The 21,067-nt window shown below is 42.2% G+C and overlaps 1 protein-coding gene across 1 annotated transcript in view; it reads right to left on the reverse strand.

Annotated features, from left to right (window-relative positions):
* The window catches only part of CROCC (ciliary rootlet coiled-coil, rootletin), a 2,018,646-nt gene that overhangs the window by 157,796 nt on the left and 1,839,783 nt on the right, over nucleotides 1–21,067 (reverse strand). Inside the window, exon 32 of the mRNA XM_044061829.1 lies at nucleotides 18,365–18,514. Coding sequence (XP_043917764.1) covers nucleotides 18,365–18,514 — 150 coding nt within the window. The remainder of the gene's footprint in view (nucleotides 1–18,364; nucleotides 18,515–21,067) is intronic.

Below are 21,067 nucleotides of genomic sequence, written 5' to 3' on the forward strand. Positions count from 1 at the left end.
AAATCTGTTGAAAAGCTACATGATAAAAAGTAATAAAATTTGTAACTTTAGCTGTGGAAAGGAAGTTAAAAAGACTGAGCAATCACAAAAAACTATTTGTATTTCCAATACAATTAGGAGAGCTGGAGGACTGCACCTGGGGAGAACACTGGCAAATGAGTTCTGAGGCAAGAGAGGAATGCATAACGTGATGGGAAAGCTCAAACACTGGAGAAGCAAGTGTGTGATAAATTGGCTGGCCTGGATCTGCAGAAAGGTCTGATAACCTATCAACAAGATGGACAGAGGACACAGCCTAGGCTCCTGTGATCCTATAGCAGTATTTGATATATTCTGGAAAATGTATGAAAATTTATACAAAGCAGAGAAATGGGGAAACCAACAAAAGGCAGAGGAAGATGAGGCTCAACAATTAATGGCTAAGATGGGAATAGATGAGATAAAAGGAATTATGTATAATCAGTCAACAGTGAAGTCTCCAATAACAGACAATACTCCTGTGGAAATATGGAAGTTAGATGGGAAGAGAGCGTGATAAAGCTCTGGAAGGATTTGTTTATTTAATAATATTTTAGAAACAGGGGTGCCAGCATCTTGGAAGAAAGTAGTGGTGGCTGTATATCCGAAAGAGGGTAAAGGACCCTTCAGATCCGGAGTTATATACACTCATTTTAATTTTAACTAATTAATATAAAGTATTTTTGTCTATATAAGCTTCATGAATGGCAAACACATTAGCAACACAGACAGATATGGATTAACATGGTTTTGTGGAGAGGAGACAAGACATTTGATAACATTAACAGAACAATGAAGATCTAGAAGGAAATGGAGTGCAAGAAAATACTACTAGCATTCATGAGTTCTGATGCAGGGAAAGTATTCAATAGCATCAGCTGGGACCTTATGACTAGGGCAACTGCAGCATCTGCATTCCCTGACAGAATAACGGAAAATAATCAGGATCCAAGAAGGGTCAAAAATTAACATATGAGGCCTTGTCTTTGACAAACTGTGTATGGAACGGAGGAACCAGGCACTTTTCCCTACATTATCTGTTTTATATTCAAAGCCATTAGTAAAAAAAAAATCACAAATTCAGAAAATTTAGGAATATAACTTGTGTAGTAATATTCTGGTGAATGTTTTAGGATAGATTCAAGTCTTTTTGGGGAAATAAAATAAATGAAGATAAAAGAAAAGCTATAGCAGTAAACAAAGCTGTTCTTGTTCAAGGAAACTAGTTGTAAATGCTCTAGGGATAATGAATGAACTCTTCAAAATGCTTACTATTCTGAAAATACTTACATTCTCTCAACTGTTTTTCTTGCCTATTTAACTCTTCATACTCCTATGTTCTCTTCTTATTATTGAAGTCTTTAACTTATTAACCCTATTAGCTTTCTACCTAACCAAGCTACTAATGCCCATATCTCTGGCATTTCTACTTCTACTGTAACTGTATTGTCTCTTTTCTAATTATGTAACTTACATATATTTGGTTTGTTGGCTATGTATAATTTTTTGTCACACTGACTATACTTATTCATAAATGTAAACAATTATTTGTATATTGTACATTGTTTTGTTACATTATGATATAACCTGGTCTAAGCCAATAACTGGTCATTTTTTGATCAGTATTCTACACCAGTAAATATATTTACAGGTTCATAGCTGTTTACTAGGCTAATGACCACAAGAGCCTTTTTAAGCCTAGCCATGCATCCCAAATCTATGACAAGTTCTGATACCCTTGATGTGTTAAGCATGGGCCTGGGAGAGGAACTATTTACAGGTTACCTGTGTCCATTAGACTCTTAGGTGCCAAACCAGGGATGAACTTCCGATTTCCCATCCAATTGTCCAAGTTGCACTTGAAATGGGTTAGGGAGGAACTCTGCTTCCCATGGATGGGAAGGCTGTTCCATAGATGGGATAGTCTCTGGGATACATATGTATTTCTCCAGTAGGTCCTTTTAATATCACAGGCAAGGTTTAAGGCTTTAGAATGGGTAATTCTGGTGCTGTTTGTTTTGTGGATATGCAGAAGTTCCATCAGAGTGGGATCTGACAATGCCCCGTATGCCAGGCATCTCTCTCCCTTCAAAAGCCTGCAGGAGACAGGGAAATTTTACTTACGCCCTGTATTCTTTTAGTGAGGACCTTCTGTGGACGTTCCAATTGTTGGATATGCCTGGTTAGGTATATACAAAAGAGGGCATTGTACTCAATGATAGTTCTGATGAATGCCAAATACAGTGGAACAATGACTTCCCTTGGACTTAAATGCCATACCTTCGCTTATAAGTTGTGCAACATGGAATGATTTCCTCACCACTGTAGGCACATGATGGTTAAAATCTAGATTACTATGTGTGTCCCTAAGTCCCTGACTACTGGGTCAACTCTAATGGGTGTGTTGTCAATATGATAATTACGAGGGATGGGTGATTTCCCAAAGATACTATTATGCATTTCTTGGCATTTAGTTTTAGTCCGTGGCTCTAACACCAGTTGTTAGTCTGTGTCGGCTCCTATTGGAGAACATTTGTGTCAGTGTGAGATTCAATGACAGCTCCTAATTTGCAATCATCTGAATTTAGTCAGCCAGAGACCACTGACATTGGCCTTAACTTCTGAGAAGTAAATGTCGAAAAGGAGCAGGCCAAGGACTGATCCCTAAGGGACTCCACTTGTGACTGTGAAGTCCTCAGTTTTAACTTCCTGGGTCCTGTCTGTGAGCAAGTTGGCTATCCATCGGGTGACATACGGGTTTGTACTTAACCTCCTGAGTTTATCAACAATGCAGACTGGTGTACTTAAATAAAATTAATTATTTAAATAAATAAATACAATCTCTAATGGAATTCTATATTTTACTGACTTCTGTTTGATTTTTTTTCAAGGAATTTCATGTAAAAAAATCGCATTGCAACCCACATGAACTGAAGAAAAATCATATATACTTGCTACTGTTTTAGAAGCATATAAGAACTGTATAGCATTCCATTTTATAAAATCTGTAAATAAGCTTTCTAAAGTTCTGAAACTATATAAACTTGAAACTCCATCACATTTGAAGTATATAACTTAAGTTTGTTGCACAGTTTGTTGTTTCTGAGCATGGGTTGTGAGTTGTGGGTTAAAAGGGTCACATAACCAGTCCTCCTACCCAATTACCAAACAGTCAATTAATTTATTAATCAATAAATAAATATAAATGAATGAGCATCAATGTATGAACTTATTCAGCAATACCCATGTTTATATGGGACATTATAAGATGAATTATTTAGATGTGGGGATTAAAAAGAATTCTGTTTTGGCAACTAAGGCTATCCAAGAAGTAACCAAACAGATGGCCATACAAAAAGTACGAAACTGGAAGCTCTTGATTATTGTTATGGATATCAAGATACAAGCAGTAAAAACGTTATCAGTCTTTTTAGTCTTATATAGAGGGTAGGTATATTTTTATCAGCCAGAGGAGTAGATGTGGAGATAATAAAGAATTGAAGGAATGTATATGGGGGGAGGGTAAGAGTTAAGTGGGATACATTAATTTACTTCATAGAAAAAGGTGGTTTAGGATTGCCTGATCTGAATCAGTACTTTAAAGCTACACAGTTAATGCATAAACATAACTCAAGCAGAATGTTATAAAACAATATGAAAAATGATGGCGAACTAGAGAGAAGGAAGTCTGAGATAAAGGAAGAGACTAGGATTTTGGATGCAAGTCCTTGAGGAGAATAGAAGCAACCATAAAGAATATTATATTCATAAAGTAGCACGAAGGCTTCTCAGAACTTAACCAGATTGGGAACAGAAAAAGAAGGTTCTACCATTTGGATTGTCTGCAAGTAGTGGTATATAAAATAGACAAGAAGAAACTGGAATTTACTGGAGAAGATTAGCAAAGGAACCAAGGCACTAGAAAGAAGTAACTCAGGAGGGAAAGGTAAATGAGTGGGATGAGGCCAAGTAGGATTTTGGACTGTCAATTAGAGACTGCCTTGCTTATCGGGACTATTAACAGAGTATATGAACAAAGAAAGTGATGTGTAGTGCTAAGCAAAAGATGAAGATGATCTCTGGGAAAAGTTTTTATTTAAGTCTGGAATAGGAGATGCTGTTAAAAAGGAATATGTGGATCCCTTTCAAATGATCACGTTTTCAGAAACTCAAAATTCATATGGTCGAGACCATATGAGCGAGTTTCTGAAAACTCAAATATCCAAAAAAAAACAAACAAAAAAAAAATCTAACTTTTTTATGTTTTTTCAGGGGACAAGCCCCCTGCAAACTAAATATACCAACTCTAACATTGCACTACAGTGAGGAAAAGGGTAAATTCTCTGTTCTGCACTGTACTGCGATCTCCATTCAAAAACTTCAACCATATGAATTTCGAGTTCCTGAAAATTTGATCATCTGATGGGGATCCATATATGTGTGTGTGTGTGTGTGTGTGTGTGTGTGTGTGTGTGTATATATATATATATATTCATACACACACACAGATATACATATATAGATATTCATAAAAACGTACACACACACACACACACACACACACACACACACACACACACACACTCACTCACTCACACACACACACACACACACACATATGTATATATATATATATCACAACACCTATAAATATCACAACACATATAAGAAACAATCAGAGAAAGTGTGAAAAGATTGCAAAAAAAGAACAGAATGAAAAATTAGAAAGGAATAATGGCAAAAAATCTGTACATCTTCAAAGTATGCAACAAAATCCAGAAGATCTAGTTTTTTTCATGGATGTGTATGCATAGCTGTTTTTGTACCCTAAACAGACTTTGTATGATTTTCCTAAGGTAAGGAGATGCATGCTAGGAAAACAGAAGAAACTGGAAATATAACAAGTTGGCCAATGTTAAGAATTCCCTACAGAGTACTTTGAGAGAAATATTCAGTACAAATGGTAGTATTTCAGGACTTAATTATTTTGAGCTGGGATATAAGATCTGAACTGCTTAGACACAGTAAAGGCTGTACTAAATGTAATGCTATTAGCATCCAAAAAGGCAATTACAACAAAGAAAATGGAAATCAAAATCTAACCCAACCGTAATGGAAATTTGGAGTATAGCAAAGGAGACCAAAGAACTAGAACTAGTGGGAGTTTTAGAAAAGGGAAGGATCAAATTTCATAGAAGTAAATGGATTTTGTTAAAACAAACATTTAGAATAATGTTCAGGAGGAAGAAGAGTGAACTCTAAGGGAAGACCATGAAGTGAGCCAATTTATAGCATGTTAAGAGTGAATAAAATGATTAAAAACATACATTTAAATATAGATACACACGCACACACACTGTGTTTTCTTTTTATTTCTAGAGGAAGTTTGAAGGCATTCATATTGTTCAAACACTCACCGACAACTTCACATGAAATGAAGGATGACAAGATGAAAGCAATCTTGTGGAACAGCTCTCATAGTGTTTTGTGTGGAAGGATGTTTCCTCTGGTTGCTCTATTCATCAAGGATTAATTATTGTTAAATTAAAGTAGCTTATTCAAGATGACTTCAAGACCTTTGAAGTATGACAGAATCACACATGCATTGGTAGTAGTGGGAATGCAGAAAAGGAGCATGGGTACTTACGTATTATCGCAAACAGATTTTTAACGGCAATACCAGTTGCTTAACGATCATGAAATATGGTTGTTTTATTACTAAAAGTTAAATAAGCTTGACATGCTGCAAAGGCATGGATCTGTTACACTGCTCCACAGCAGGTTGCATGGCCAAAGTGTGCCGCAATGCAAACTGTTTTAATTTGGTAGTAATAGAATGCAGGGGTGCACTTTTCATACAGATTAAGAAGCGTTGGGTCCAGTTTAGCCAATTCAACCATATAGTAACATAGAACAACGTACTCGTAGTAATCCAAGCCTTGCAGGTGATGCAATATGGCTAGGGTTTTGAAATCCCATAAACCATTTCTACTGTGTAAGTTAAGGAAAATATTCATTACAATCCTGAAAGCAGCATTCCTTTTTCACATGCTGTCAAAATGCCATGGTTGCAAACTAAAAGCTTTTCCATAAACAGAGATAATGTAAGAATTATTCTGTGTTTCGACAAATGATACATCACTCTACCTACCCCTTTCCAGTACCTACTCCATAAATGTGAAATGAACCCCCAAAATGGAAAAGAACAAAAAAAGCAAACTATTTATTCGACAGTCAGACTTGTTTCTAATTTTGTGGGCCAATCAAATAGTTGCGGCACTGGCAATCCTCAGCAAGTGACAGTGAAATTACATGAAATTATTTATAATAAAAAGTCCAACACCATACAAACGTAAGGTCTTACCCACAAAAAGTAGTATAATGTAAACAACAACATTTGTACATTAATGACCATATGTCATGATAGTTAAGCAACCGTTTTTTGCCGTTAAAAATCTTGTTGCGATAATACGTAAGTACCGGAGCATGTTAAGTGCGTTTGTGGAAAAATGAATGAGATTGAATGAGAAGCTGGGGCCAACCCCTGTGGCCAAGTTAACATTAAAAATGTGATGTGATTTAATGTTAAAGATGTAGAAGGATTTGTGGCATATAAAAGGGATGCTGGCTGTATCACTTAGATGTTTGGAAGTAGGCAGAACTGATGAATGTGAATTTCTGCAGAAGTAATTTGTTGCCATGGTGCTGATAAAGACAAAAATCTGAAGAAATTTGCAAGAAATCACTGGAAATCTTGTGTGCATTTTTTTTTTTTTTTTGTGGAGCACTAGTTGATGTAGAATAAGGCTCAGAGGAAAAAAAAACATGAGATTAACTTGTATACTGGGGGTGAGAAAGGATATTTGTTCATAGGTAAGTGGTATGCATTCTGAGATAGAGGGAAGCGTCTCTGTTCATCAGTGAGAGTGGTGAGCTTTGAAGCAGCCTGTCACCTAGGGGAGTAGTTTCAGCTCAGCATCTGTAATTTTATTGGCTGTTTTGGGCTATTTCTATTCATTTCATCTTTCTGTTTAAAAACCTGTGTTTGCGCGTTTTTTTGTGCTTGTATTACCTCAGCAAGAGCCTGCCTGGGTGTCCTGCAGAGTTCTACAGCGGCAGAGAGAGAAAAGGGAGACTTTGAGTGGATTAAGTACCTCTGTTTTGCTTTTTATTGCTTATTTTTGCTAGCCGCATTATTCCAACCATTTTTATTAATTAACTATGCTACTTATTTGAACTGTTTTTTGAATTCTTATATTGTTGCACTTTGATCGTTTTTAAGTGTTTTTTCATCTGCTTAACTGTAAAGGGCTATACACTGAAGTGCGATAGCCATTTCCTGCTTTAAAAGTGTTTTTTTTACTTATATCTGCTCTAACTTTTGGAAAAAGAAAAAGAAAAAAAAAAACAACAAAAAAATCCTATCTCTGTATTCGTTTCCCACCTTTCTAGAGCTAGTAGAGTCTGGTTTTCAGATTTTGCTGAGTTCTGGGCTGTTTGTAAGTTTCTGTGTTGCCCAGACCTTTCTTCTCTGTTCATCAGTGAGAGTGGTAAGCTTTGAAACAGCCTGCTGCCTGGAGGAGTGGTTTCAGCTCAGAATCTGTAGTTTTATTGGCTGTTTTGGGCTATTTCTATTCCTTTCATCTTTCTGTTTAAAAACTTGTGTTTGCGAGGTTCTGCGCACCGTGCAGCGGCATTTAACTGCGGTTAAACTATTCCCAGTGCCAGAAAGTTGATTCTTCAGATTTTCACTTAGAACTAGCCAGTCTTCTAGTTTTAGCACTCAGAACTGTTTCTGTTCCCTTGAACGAGCCAGTCTTCTAGTTTTAGCACTCAGAACTGTTCCTGTTCCCTTAAAACTAGACAATCTTCTAGGTTTAGCACTCAGAACTGTTTCTGTACCCTTAAACTAGCCAGTCTTCTAGTTTTAGCACTCATAACTGATCCTGGTGCTCCGCACTTGTCCAACTCTCACTGCAAGCACAACATAATCTGCAAATTACTGTAGCACTCAACTTTACTCACTAATCAAGAGGAAATCAGCTCCTAGTACTTAAATTAATAAGCACTAACCTGGCATGTCCAAGGGTCAGGTCCTGGTGTTTTCTCCTGTCCACCTGATGAATCTGGGCATCTTGGAGCAATGTAGCAATTGCCTCATGTACACTGACAACCCGCTCCTACTACCGTGCAACACTACAACCTGTGAGAAATGCACTTATATAGCCAAACTGGAAGCCAAGCTCTCTCAGTCTAAGACTGGACTAGACAGTCAAGAGGAGAAGGTTAACACCACACCGCACTCAACACATCGTCCATCAAAACCTGCATCTCCCAAATCTACACAGAGTAATACAAAACACACACCTACATTCACGGAGGTTCTCAATAAAAACCTGCCCAAACAACAGAGACCTCCAAAGCTGAAAAGCAAGCAACCACCACCCCCAACACATCAGTGTGCAACTCAACCTCAGCCCATAAGGCAAAACAATGTAGCCAGCACACTAGTCATTGGCGACTCTATAGTCAGGCACAGTGATGTCCCCCTAACCAGGCTGAACAAGGAGAAAGTCACTGTCAGCTGCCTGTCCGGTGCCAGGATCCACCATATAATGCACACACTCAGGTTACTCCACAACAAGTACAAGTATGACTCCAGCATTATCCATGTTGGGGTGAATGACTTGAGATGTACCTCCCTGGACTACATGAAAATAGACATGGAGGAGCTCTCTGACCATGTGGCCCAGGCATGTATGACACTAGCCCTGAGTAGCATCCTGCCATCGCCCAGAATGATGCCACAGTACAAGGACAAAATGATTGACTTCAACAATTGGCTAAGATTCTGGTGTTATTCCGAGGGGATCCAGCATCTGTCTGACTGGGACGACATGATCGACAGGCCACAATGCTTTGTCAGAGATGGCCTGCACCTGTCACTGCTAGGATTCAGGATACTGGCTAAGGTTCTTGCTGCCCCTATAGTGCCTTTTTTAGGCAATGCTCAAACATCAAACGCACCACCATAGTAGACATAAACAAGCAAAATCTAAGGGTAATGCTACTAAATGCTAGAAGTCTAAACCTCAAAATGTGAACACTCGAGGTTCTCCTTAAGATGGAGAACATCGACATCTGTGCAGTGACAGAGACCTGGTTTAAGACTCCATTACCCTGCATTACCAGGCTACAATTCTTACCACACTTTTTGGCCACCCAACCTGGACTGAAATACTACAGGAGAAGGCGTGTCCATATTCATAAAGGATATCCACACCTCCAGGCTAGTTGCTCAACATAATGCCCCCAAAATTATCCAAGTACAATTAACACTGGGCAAGACTGGTTGTAGCGTGTTACAGATCCCCCGCCATGCCCCAGGACGCCCACTCCATTTTTCTCAGTATATTGGATAATATTAAGATATAGCCCAATACCCTAATTTTGGGAAATTTCAACTACCCCATATCAACTGGGAAAACTACTCATGTACTTAACTCATTTGCCCAATGTTTTCTGGAATTCATCAATTCCAATGCCCTGGACCAGCTTGTCCATATCCCTACCAGGGGTAGCAACATCCTGGACCTGGTCATTGCCATTATGGGCAATAGATGCTCCACGCCAGAGGTCAACTCCTCACTAATCAGGTCCGACCACAAGCTAATCACCCTAGACATCCATATCCCACCCCCCCTCCCCATTAAGGAAACCACCATAAAAAACTTCCTCAAAGCCAACTTCATGTTTAAGTCAGAAGTGACAAACTTCATTACACCCACACAGATGGAAAATAGTGGCACAACTGCTGAATCATATACAAATGCACTATATAAGCACATACACAAGTGCATGGACCGTGCCATCCCCAACAGAACCAAGACGCTATCCTCCAGAAAAAAGAAGCCAATCTGGTGGTCCACTGCCATAAACAAGTTCTAAAACAGAAGGAAGAAACTGTTGCTGAAAAGAGTAAAATCCCATGACTGCAGGAACTCCCTGGTTAGCCTCAGCAAGAAGCTGAGATCCCTCATAAAATCCTCCAAAGCTAGTTACGAAAATAAAGTCATCTTGGATTCTAAAGACAACTACAAAGCTTTCTACAGCTATGTCAAGAATCTCAATGGCAACACTCAGATCTGCTCTGAACTACAGCACAATAGCACTACATTTACTAAACCAACTGATATTGCCAACATCCTGGCAGACAGTTTCAGTGCTAACTTCACCCCCCCCCACCCCCCAAAGGGCCCATCCCCATACCGGATAATTGCAAACCCCCTGAAATCACATGTGCATAGGTGAAGACTACACTCTCCAAAGCCAAGAACACAGCATCTATGGGATGGGACAACATCCCAGGCTGTGTTCTGCATGAACTACAGAACGAACTGGCACCCCACCTAAGTACCATGTTCAACCATAGCCTCACTTCAGGCTTTGTGCCCAAGGAGTGGCACACAGCAACAGTTATCCCACTCCACAAAGGGGGTGCCACCACAGACATTGGGAACTACTGCCCCATTAGCCTGACAAGCCTGGTCTGCAAGGCCATGGAACGCATCATCCTAGAGCTTATAAACAAAGACACAGGTAACCTCCAAGCTCTGGATACTACTCAGTTTGGGTTTGTAAAAGGTAGATCATGCCTCCTAAACCTGACTGACTTCTTCGAAGCAGTCACTACAGCCACAGACGAGGGTAAGGTAGTGCACACTACCTATCTTGACCTCGCCAAGGCTTTTGACACCGTCCCCCACTCTGGTATTATAGATAAACTCACTGGACTACGCATAAATTCCTATGTCACAAGATGGGTGGCCAACTGACTCACTGACAGAACCCACACAGTGAAAGTAGCCGACTCCAAATCCGACTTTAGACCAGTGACAAGCGGAGTACCACACGGTTCGTTCATGGGTCCTCTCCTGTTCGGTATCTACTTCTCTGAAGTCCAGACAAATACAGCTGACCTCTGGCTAATGAAATCTGCAGATGACTGCAAACTAGGAGCCATAATCGATTCACCTAAGGATGTGGACATTCTACAAAGAGGCCTCACTGAGACCTGATGCTTGGTGTCAAAGTCATGGCCTAAAGCTCAATGCCAAAACGTGCACTGTCATCCCCTTTGGGAAAAATACTGTACCCATGAACTACCACATAGGTGGTAGCCTACTAAACACCAAAAGTGTGATAAGAGACCTTGGGACACAGGTGGATGGTAGTCTCTCCTTTGATAATCACGTCGCCACAGTAGTCAGGAAAGCCTTATACATGGCACAACTCATCAGAAAGGGGTTCTCCTCCAGAAAAAGAGAGGTCATCATTCCTCTCTACTCATCCCTTACTAGACCCATCATAGAGTACAACGCCCCGTTTGGCATGTACCTCGCAAGACATCTGCAACAGCTGGAAATGCCACAGAAATACCTCACTAAGAGGATTACCAGCCTCAAACAGATGTCATACGCTGACCGTCTTAAAAAACTCCAGCTCTACTCCGTCGCATATCACCTACTCCGAGGCGACCTCTGCCTAATGCACAAAGCCATGTCTAACCCAGACCTGATGGAAATGCTACACTTAAAGAAATCCCAATCTCTCCGAGCCACATGGTCCAAGGACCTAAACCTTGTCACCACAATAAACAGAACATGCTGGAAGGATAGATTCCTGTCTTAGAACGTCCCCTACTCTGAAAAAGGCTGCCCATTCATGTCAAGCAAAGTTCCTCATTAGCCCTCTTTAACAGAAATCTTGACAACTGGATGGGTAACAGGAAATTCACCCCGGGAATCACTGCTGTAGTTCTATTTCATTTGTCTTCAACCTGTGGATACGGATCCGTATTGCATCCGAGCCGGCAACTTTACTGGCATCTGCTCCAAGCTCCTCCCCTTACCCATAATACACCTCCACTACTTTCCAACCCCCAGATCGAGTTTGCTGAACCTTATACTGGCAAGCCGACCTGAAAAAATTACTTGTGACCTATAACGGCAGCCCGTAGTCTGTTTATATTCCAAAGTCCGGGGGAAGGAGGGAGGGAGGGACAGTTGAAGACAAATGAAGTACAACTACTCAGATGGAATGTTATGGTGAGTGCATAACTTCTTTATCTGAAGTAGTTTACTTCATTTGGTCTTCAACCTGTGGGACAGAGTCCTCAGCTACCAAACTCCTGGGAGGCCCTCATGGAAGTATATTCCGGAGCACCGCAGAACCAAAGGATGCTCTCCTTCTGGAAGTCAACTCCAATTTGTAATGAGAAATAAACGTATGAGATGAGGACCAAGTAGCTGCAGGACAAATATCATCCAAAGACACTCTAGACCAAAAGGCCGCAGACGTAGCCATGGACCTAGTGGAATGAGCTTTCACCTGACCTGGAGGAGACATGCCCCTGTCCTTATAGACCTGAAGGATGCAGGAAGAAATCCATCTAGCAATAGAGACCTTAGAGATAGGTTTCCCCAAAATGGGTTTATAGAAGGATACAAACAACTGATCAGATTTACGGATTTTTTTGTCCTGTGTAAATAGAATCATAACTGTCTATGAACATCCAGCAGGTGGAGTTTGTATTTCATCTTATTAGAAAAATTGGGAAAAAACACAGGCAAATTGATAGTCTGATTGATATTGACTGATGATGCCACCTCAGGAGGAAAGGATGTATTGGTTCAAAGGGAAACTCTATCTTTGTGAAAATCATGTAAGGAACTTTGATGGACAAGGTCTGTAATCCTGAAACCCTTTTGGCAGAAGTAATAGCCACCAGAAAAGCTGTTTTCCAAGATAAATATTTCAGATCTGCTGTAGCAGCAGGCTCAAAAGGAGGGCGACCAAAGCTTGAAGAACCATAGTAAGACCCCATGGAGGAACAGGATATTTGACTGGGGGAGTAACAAAAAGGTGCCTTTAATAAAGGCTTTACACAGTCTGGAGAAGGCTAAAGAGGCATGAGAGATGGCAGCCAACTGAACCTTGACAGTAAAAGAACTAGCTCCATGTTGAAAAATATCAGCTAAAAAATCAAGAATGGTGGAAATAGGAGCCATGAAGGGGTCTAAACTCCTTTGAGAGGCCCAAAAGGAAAAACTTTTCCACTTGCTGCAATAAACCTTCCTGGTCGAAGACTTATGAGCAGCCACCAAAACAGGTCTAACTGAGGAGGATAGTCCAGGAGTCCTAGCAATCACAGGAACTGGAGCAGCCAAGCTATGAACTTCAAACTGTCCAGATTCGAATGAGGCACCCCCGAAGGGTGTGAAATCAGATCCTGAATGGGATCCAGGATCCAAAGCAAAGCCAGATTGTGAGACCAAAGGAAGGGAAACCATACCTGGCGAGGCCAAAACGGGGCAATGAGGATCACTTTTCTCCACAGTCGATGAGCTTTCTGTAGAAACCTCGGAATAAGAGCATACAGAAGACCGGGGGGCCAAGCATGAACTAGAGGATCTCTGGGGGATTCCCCCTGCAGGGTGTTCAGAACGAAAAACTCGTTGCACTTCGCATTGGAAGGAGATGCGAAGAGATTGCAGCAAGGTTGACCTCACTCGTGGAAGATCTGTTCCGCTACTGAAAGGTTCAGAGACCACTCGTAAGGCATCAGAACAGTCTGACTTAGCCTGTCCTCTACGATGTTGGACCATCCCGGAATGTGCATTGTGATGAGAAAGTGACCAGTGGAGAGCGCCCATTCCCACACTCTCATGGCCTAGGGACAAAAGGGGTAAGATCTGGTCCCTCCCTGTTTGTTGATATACCAGACCACTGACATGTTGTCTGACTGAATTGCAATCGTTCCCAGAGGAATAAAGACATGAAGGGCCTTGCAACTCTAGAAGAACCGCCCTCATCCCTAGGACATTTATGTGTAAGCTGTTCTCTACAGGGGACCACAGGCCTTGGACTGTCCTGCCCGAACAATTCCCCCCCCCAACCGAGTTGGGAGGCCTCCGTGGTCACTGTGGTTTGGGCTGGGGCTGGAACAAAGGGTCATCCCTCCAAAATGTCCGGTGAACACATCCACCATATGAGGGACAACTGACAGACTCGACTGAGTTGCACTGGATATGCCAATGGCAGTTCCAACAGAGACCATTGTACAGCTAGAGTGCACTGTAGAATTCTCATGTGTAACCGGGCACATGGGAGAAGAGTTTTGTTCGCCGCCATCGAACCTAAGGCTCTCAAAACCAATTCCACCATTGGGAGATGAGAGTGGTAGATCAGGTTTTGTACCCTCTCCAAGGTCAGGAAGGTTTTGCACTGTAGAGTATCTATCCTGGCATTAGTGTAGTCTATCACTTATACAGGATCTAGGAGTGATTTGGATGCATTGATTGTGATCCCCAAACACAGGGCAAGAATCAGGAAATAATCCCTGGTTTGGGAGAGTAGACGCCTGGTAGGAGCAGTGAGGATCCAATCATCCAGGTACGGATATACCTGAATCCGCTGAAGCCTCAGGTGAGCTGCTACTACCGCCATCACTTTGGTAAACACCCTAGGGGCTGTGGTGAGACCAAAGAGTACGGCTCAAAATTGGTAATAATTGACTCCTAGTCGAAAGCAGAGGAACTTCCTGGAGCTTCTGTGCATCTTTATGTGATAGTAAGCATCCTGGAGGTCTAACCAGCACATCCAGTCGCTCTCTTGCAGGTACGGCATGATGGACTGTAATGTGACCATTGGGAACTTCTCTTTGGCAACTGACAGGTTCAGGGTAGAAAGGTCCAGAATGGGCCTTAAGTCCCCCATTTTCTTTGGCACCAAAAATAACCTGGAGTAGAAGCTCGATCCGGACTGATCTAGGGGGCCGGTTTCGATGGCTCATTTTTCTAGCAGCGTGGAAATTTCCTGTGCTGCTCCCTCCCTTTGCATGGCTGGTACATCCGGCAGGTGTCTGGGAGATTTAGGGAGACCCACAAAGGGGATAGAGTATCCCCTGTATATGATCTGAAGCACCCAGCGGTCTGATGTTATGGACTCCCATACCGCTGGGTGCAAGGACAATCATCCCCAGACTGCCTCCAGATTACATCAGTCAGACCACCCCTCAGGGTTGCTGCCCGGGTTTGTCCGAGAAAGGTTCTTGAGACCCAAAATTCCTCGGACCCCCTCCGCCTCTGGGCCGGTGTCCATTCTGTCCCCCTCTGCCTCTGTGGAAGAAGAGTCCTGAGTATCCCGGGAATACTGTTTCTTCTGGAACCACATCTTCTTTTGCCCTCTTTGGTACTGGGAAAAGGACCTTTGAGGGTTCGAGAAGCAGATCCCGACGGCTAATAGTGTCTTCCCGTCCTTCTCACTCAGGACTAGTGTCTCTTTGCTGGTCTTACAAAGAGAGTAGAGCCATCATAAGGGGCATTGGCAAAGGACGCCTTGAAAGATTCCAAAAATTGACATAACCTGAGCCAGGCATTGCACCTCATGGAGACGCCGGACCCAGCCACCATAGCCACTCCTTCCGTAGCATGTGAATGGAGTTGCATGGACATGTTGGAAACTGCTTTCAAAGTGACCATCCTCGCGGAGAATGAGGCCTTGTCCTCCTGCGACATGGACTTGGAGGGAGACTCCTCCAGCTCCTTTACCAGGTCACGTTGGAGTCTGATGACATTGGCCAGGTAGTTCAGCGCCCTAATCGAAAAGGTAGCTGAAGCGTAAACCCGCTTCCCTAGGCAGTCCATCATCAGCGACTCTCGGTCTGGAGAATGAACCAAGGAACTCTCCTGGGCAAGTTCCTTCTTTGTGGCTGCTTCTTCCACCATAGCATCTACAGGGGAGCCCTTGTTCCATGCTGGTCTGTCTATGGGGGGACTTAAAATTTTGTTGGGTCTTTTTGGAATTGGTTCCATGGTGTCCAGTTCCTTCCATGCCTGTGAGGTGACCAGATCCACCAAAGGATCCATGGGAGGGGACACCCAGGAAGTAGATGAGCCTGTGCCAAAAGCCTCCATGAACACGGACTCATCAGAAGAAGGTTTGGGGGCAGACCAACCTCCCCGTTAGCGCAGGATTTCCATGATCCTTGGGAAGTGACCTTAGGGGAACCTTCTCCATCATCCAAGTCCATATCCTCGGTGAGGGACTGAGGGGAGTCCAAGTGCCTCCTCTTGCACGTATGCTTGCGAGGTACCTCTCTGGTCAGGGCTCTCTGTGGGGAACTCGAAAGCCACTTATTCTTCAGGGGGAACCATCTGGGGCTCCTCGAGCATGGGCTGTCCTTTTGGTAAAACAATAGGGATGGTAGAAAGAGCCAAGGGGGTCTGGGTGGAGTCCGAGGGGGAAGTCAGAGGTCTTGATCCAGCAGAGAGAACCCTTTCTACCACGCTGAATGCTGAATCAGAGCGAACCTCCTGAGAAACCAATAAGGAGGCCGGTCTCCCCGGGTCCGCTGAGAGAATCGGAGCTGGGCCAGAAGTGGACGGAGCTCTGAGGGAGGGAACTTGGCCCGACGAAGGTGGAGTCAATGAAAAATGTTCCAATTCCTTGGATCCGACACCCAAGCTCTGGCTCCGAGAGCGGCTCAGATCCGATGCTCTTAAGGCAGCTGTCGGCATCGAGGAAGCAGGTACCGTCGGCCCCGACCCCCTGACTAAAGCCATCCTCAGATCTGAATACTCCGAACCTGATGGTTGGATCAGAGAAAGAGATATCGGTTGGGAAAAAGGGAAGCAAGCTCCCCCCTCTTAAGGGAGAGGGGGCTGGCAAGACCCCCATCTGGATCTGAATACGGATGAACCTCCTCATCATTTTATCCATATCAACCTCAGACAAAGACCGGGTGGACCTCGACGAGGCCACAGACTCTGACCTTGCAGGTTGGGGCACCGAGGTCCTAGAAGCTGTGCGTGTCTCCTCTAGCTCTGGGGAGAACCTTGGAGATCACAGCCAAGGGGAGTCACAGATCCGTAAGGCTTTTACTGGTGAAGGGAGGTCCAGAGACCTCTTACGCTCTTCCCTCGCCTTCAACTCTCTCTCCTTCTCTCTGCCCCTTTTCCATTCTGCTTCCACAGGCTTCTGCACAGGAGGTTGAGTCCCAGCCTGGGAGGGAGGAGAAGCCAGGGGAAGAGAGGAAGGAGAGGTGACCCCAGCAGCCGCTGTGACCCAAGCCGAAAATGAGGCAACAGTCTCAGAAGGGGGAAGAATGCCTTTTAGGGCCAACTTGGCCTTCCTATCTTTAATGGCATGAGGGTTAAGCCCTGTACATATAGTGCAGTCTACACTCAGATGGGCCATGCCCAAGCACATAACACACAGAGTGTGGCCATCTGCAGGGGATAACTTATGGCCATACTCCGTGCTTCTTTTGAAAATAGGCTTGTCAGCCATACTATCAGAAGAAAGAAAACTAAAGAAAAATTGTATTTCTTTCTTTCTAAGAACACCCACTCACCACACTCACACACAGAACACTCTGGGGGGGGGGGGGGGCAAAAAAATCTACACAACTACTCTGACTAACTAATTACCCTAAAAACTATAAACTCGACGCACCAAGAGAGGGGAGGAGAAAGGGGAACCTACTCTATCACTATATAAAGATTTTAAGGAAAAAGAGATATTTTTAAAGTCTTTACCCACTTGAAAACCTGGAGCTCTAGAGATCACGATGGATAAGCTATTCATGGCAAACGAGATCTGGGGGTTGGAAGGCAGTGGAGGTGTATTATGGGTAAGGGGAGGAGCCTGAAGCTCAGAGCAGATGCTAGTAAAGTTGCCAGCTCGGATCCGATACACATCCGTATCCCACAGGTTGAAGACCAAATTAAGTAAACTACTTCAGATATAATTCAATGCACGTCACACGAACAACAAATGGAATAGCAGTTTTTTTAGTAACTCGGGTGTTGATGTATACTGGCGCTTCACCCAAAATGTTGTGGCATGTCACCTTTGACACGTGTCATAGGTTCGCCAACACTGAACTGCCTGATACAGCATGCTTTGACTTCTAGCTGCTAGAAATGATAGACATCAAGCTACTGACATGATTACATTCACACCCAAACTTGACAGGATGTGTATAATGAACTATATCATCATTTACAGAAAGTGAGAAAATGAAAACAAATTTTAGAAATGAAGGTTGACAGTAGAAACTGGGTAAAACATAAACAAACAGGTAAATGGAAGCTCTGGGAAAGATCTGAGAGGACACAAACTGTCAAACAGACTGAGGCAGACAGGTAGACCACTACATGTTTCTACACTACAATGAAGTAAATAAACCACTAAAACCAGTCCCAACAAACATGCACAGCAGAGCCTTACACTTGTGATAATGCTTGTGTAAAATAGCTGAAAACGTTTGCCCTAATCATACCTCATGCTGCTGCTGGATCTGGCCATCCATCTCAGCTCGCTGAAGCTCCATTTCAGACATCTCCTGTTGCAGACTCTGAACTTTGTCCAGCAGTGCATTGTTCTGTTTTTTTGCATCTAGAACAGCCTGCCGGGCTGTGTCAAGCCGTTCCTAGAATGGATGCAAAAATATAAACAATCAGCTTCAAGAATGTAACTGATGCTGCCTTCTCTATGTCTTGCAAAACAGATCAAGGAATATATGTTTCAGATATACTCAGACTAGTGAGACACTAATATGAGTTGCAGCAGTTGGGTACAGTTTTAGTTTTTTACTCTTTTATACTCACTTAGGAAAATAAAATATATAAGTTACGTAGAGCTGTATTTTAGGAAATGAAATTCCAAATTTTTATTATTATGTAGTTAGCTATGTATGAACATGCAACTTAAAAATTCTACAGTAATGTTTTCTTGAGTCTGCACACAATGAAATTAAATTAAATATGTGTTCGCAGATCTCTGAATGACTCTCATGGGCTAATAAGCTAAACCAGAACAAAGACAGTACATTAATACAGTTTACTAGGAGTACATATTTTTGGTCATTAATGGGGAGGCACTACAGAACTTGAAAATGCAGTGAGCAGACAGCTTTCCCTGGGAGAGGACATCCTCGGTATTCAAGTTACAAATGGCCATGCAAGACTGAAGGAAAGTGGGAAAATACACTGACCAAACTGCTTGCTGACAAAAACAAAAAAGGCTAGGCCTCAAAGATGAATAAAGTGCTAGCCATGCTAGCTAAAATCCCTAGTTAAACTGACTGACTGACTGTAGTGGAATAATTCAAATGGACTAATTTTTGCCATGGAATTTAATAATATGCATCATAAACAGTATCACAACTTTAATATAAAAGCATTATAAACAATGCGGTAATAAGCAGTATAAGAATACTAACAAGAACATTCTGGAACAACATACATAAAAAAAACTGATGACATCACATTAGTTGATTACAAAACATTGAGTAATGTCAGTGCAATTGGACTTACTAAGTGTTTCAGTAGGTACACAAAGCAGATTGTTTGGATGAGGGAAAAATAAGCAATACTAAATACGTATACTACATACAATCTTTTTAATAGGCCTAAGTATATTTAAGTAGTCCACATGTAATACCATTAAGAGTGGCGAAGCATGATCTACCAAAGCCATATGATTATTGCCTAGGTGATTCAGCTGTGCTGGAAGTAGGTGCTAGCAGCTCTAGTAGTTAGGGGATCTTGGATGTTTACTTCAATTTTGTTAGGGAGGGGGATGAACAAAAGTTTGGAGACAATGAGTCGCACAATCAGGGCCCTACAACAAAGATGACACATTCTGAGGTTTAGAGTGCATTAGGAGGCCTAAGAATGGTAGTTTGACAAGCACATAAGCCAAGCATTATGGTTGAGGTAATAAGTCTGCATGAGAATTATATAGACAAGTATGTTTTTTTAATGGAGTTACAACGATAAGGGTGAAAGTGAGCAGGTCTGCTCTTTCAAGGGAGGGGAACTGGTGGGTCCTGGAGAAGGATGCACAATGGTGCTTTTAGGGTGGGGAAAGGAGGATGAAAGTAGTTACAGTTGGCTAACATCTGCAGATCATATCATTTTTCTTAGAAAAGTAGATCAGCATGGGAGGAGAAGGCAGGCTACATTCAAGTTGAGGAAAAAGGCTGTATTTTCTTACAGCAGTTTGAGCTTTTGCTGGGAAAAATCTGGATACCAACAACAAACACTGCCTGTTTCGATGATCTTAATTTTTTTTTAGTTTTAAACAAGTCAAAGGTTTCATGTATTAATCAAAAATGATAAAAGAGCCCTGGGCAGGGAAACTCTCGATATAACAATCAGCCAAAACATACATTGTGCAGAATCTTACAACAAAATAAAAATATGAAATAACAATTAAAAAAATGTACATAAGGATGCAGCAAGATTACTCTTTTTAAATGCATCACACAAGGAAAGTGTATGTTAAAGTGTCTATGAGGGGGCGGGGGGGAGGTAATGACAATGCTAATGTATCTGGAGAAGCTGAAGAAAGTGGGAAATGACCAGCACTGAGGTCTTTAGCTTGGTGGAAACAAACAAAAGCTTTTGCAGTAGCAGTCAAGAATGAAGTAAAGGACTGTAGGAAGGTTCTGTGTATGACCTTCCATCTAAAAAATCAATTTAAGAAGGAGAAAGGACATGCTGAATTACAACAATCAGATGAAATGTAAGACAAGAACAGGAAAAAAAGGCAATGTGACTGCGAGAGAAAGAAAATAATCTTGTTGTTACATAATGCTGCATACAAACCAAACCATATTGACAAACCTATGAGAGTGATTGGAATCAAACCAGGATAAGCACCGAGAAAATAAAATGCTGAGGCATCAGGTCAGGAGAACTACAGAAAACAGGAATAAATATGGAATCCCAAAAGTGAAGTAAGTCATCTGGAAGGAAAACTGTAAGGGAAGAAAGAATAGAGAGTAAAGTAATGGGGCATTTAGGTCTAAGTGTTCTGGTGCAGCAAGATTATTAAAAAGATCTTGCACATCATAATCTCCCGGGTGGACTAGTGCTGATAGATGGGCCATCTAGATACAGAAAAAGCAGGGGGATCACATACACTCACAGAAATGATACCCTCACATCAACTGATGTGGTGTGTAGACACCTGTTAT

The sequence above is a fragment of the Protopterus annectens genome, chromosome 2.part0 (genome assembly GCF_019279795.1).
Source record: "Protopterus annectens isolate FY-2018-M chromosome 2.part0, PAN1.0, whole genome shotgun sequence".
NCBI lineage: Eukaryota > Metazoa > Chordata > Ceratodontiformes > Protopteridae > Protopterus > Protopterus annectens.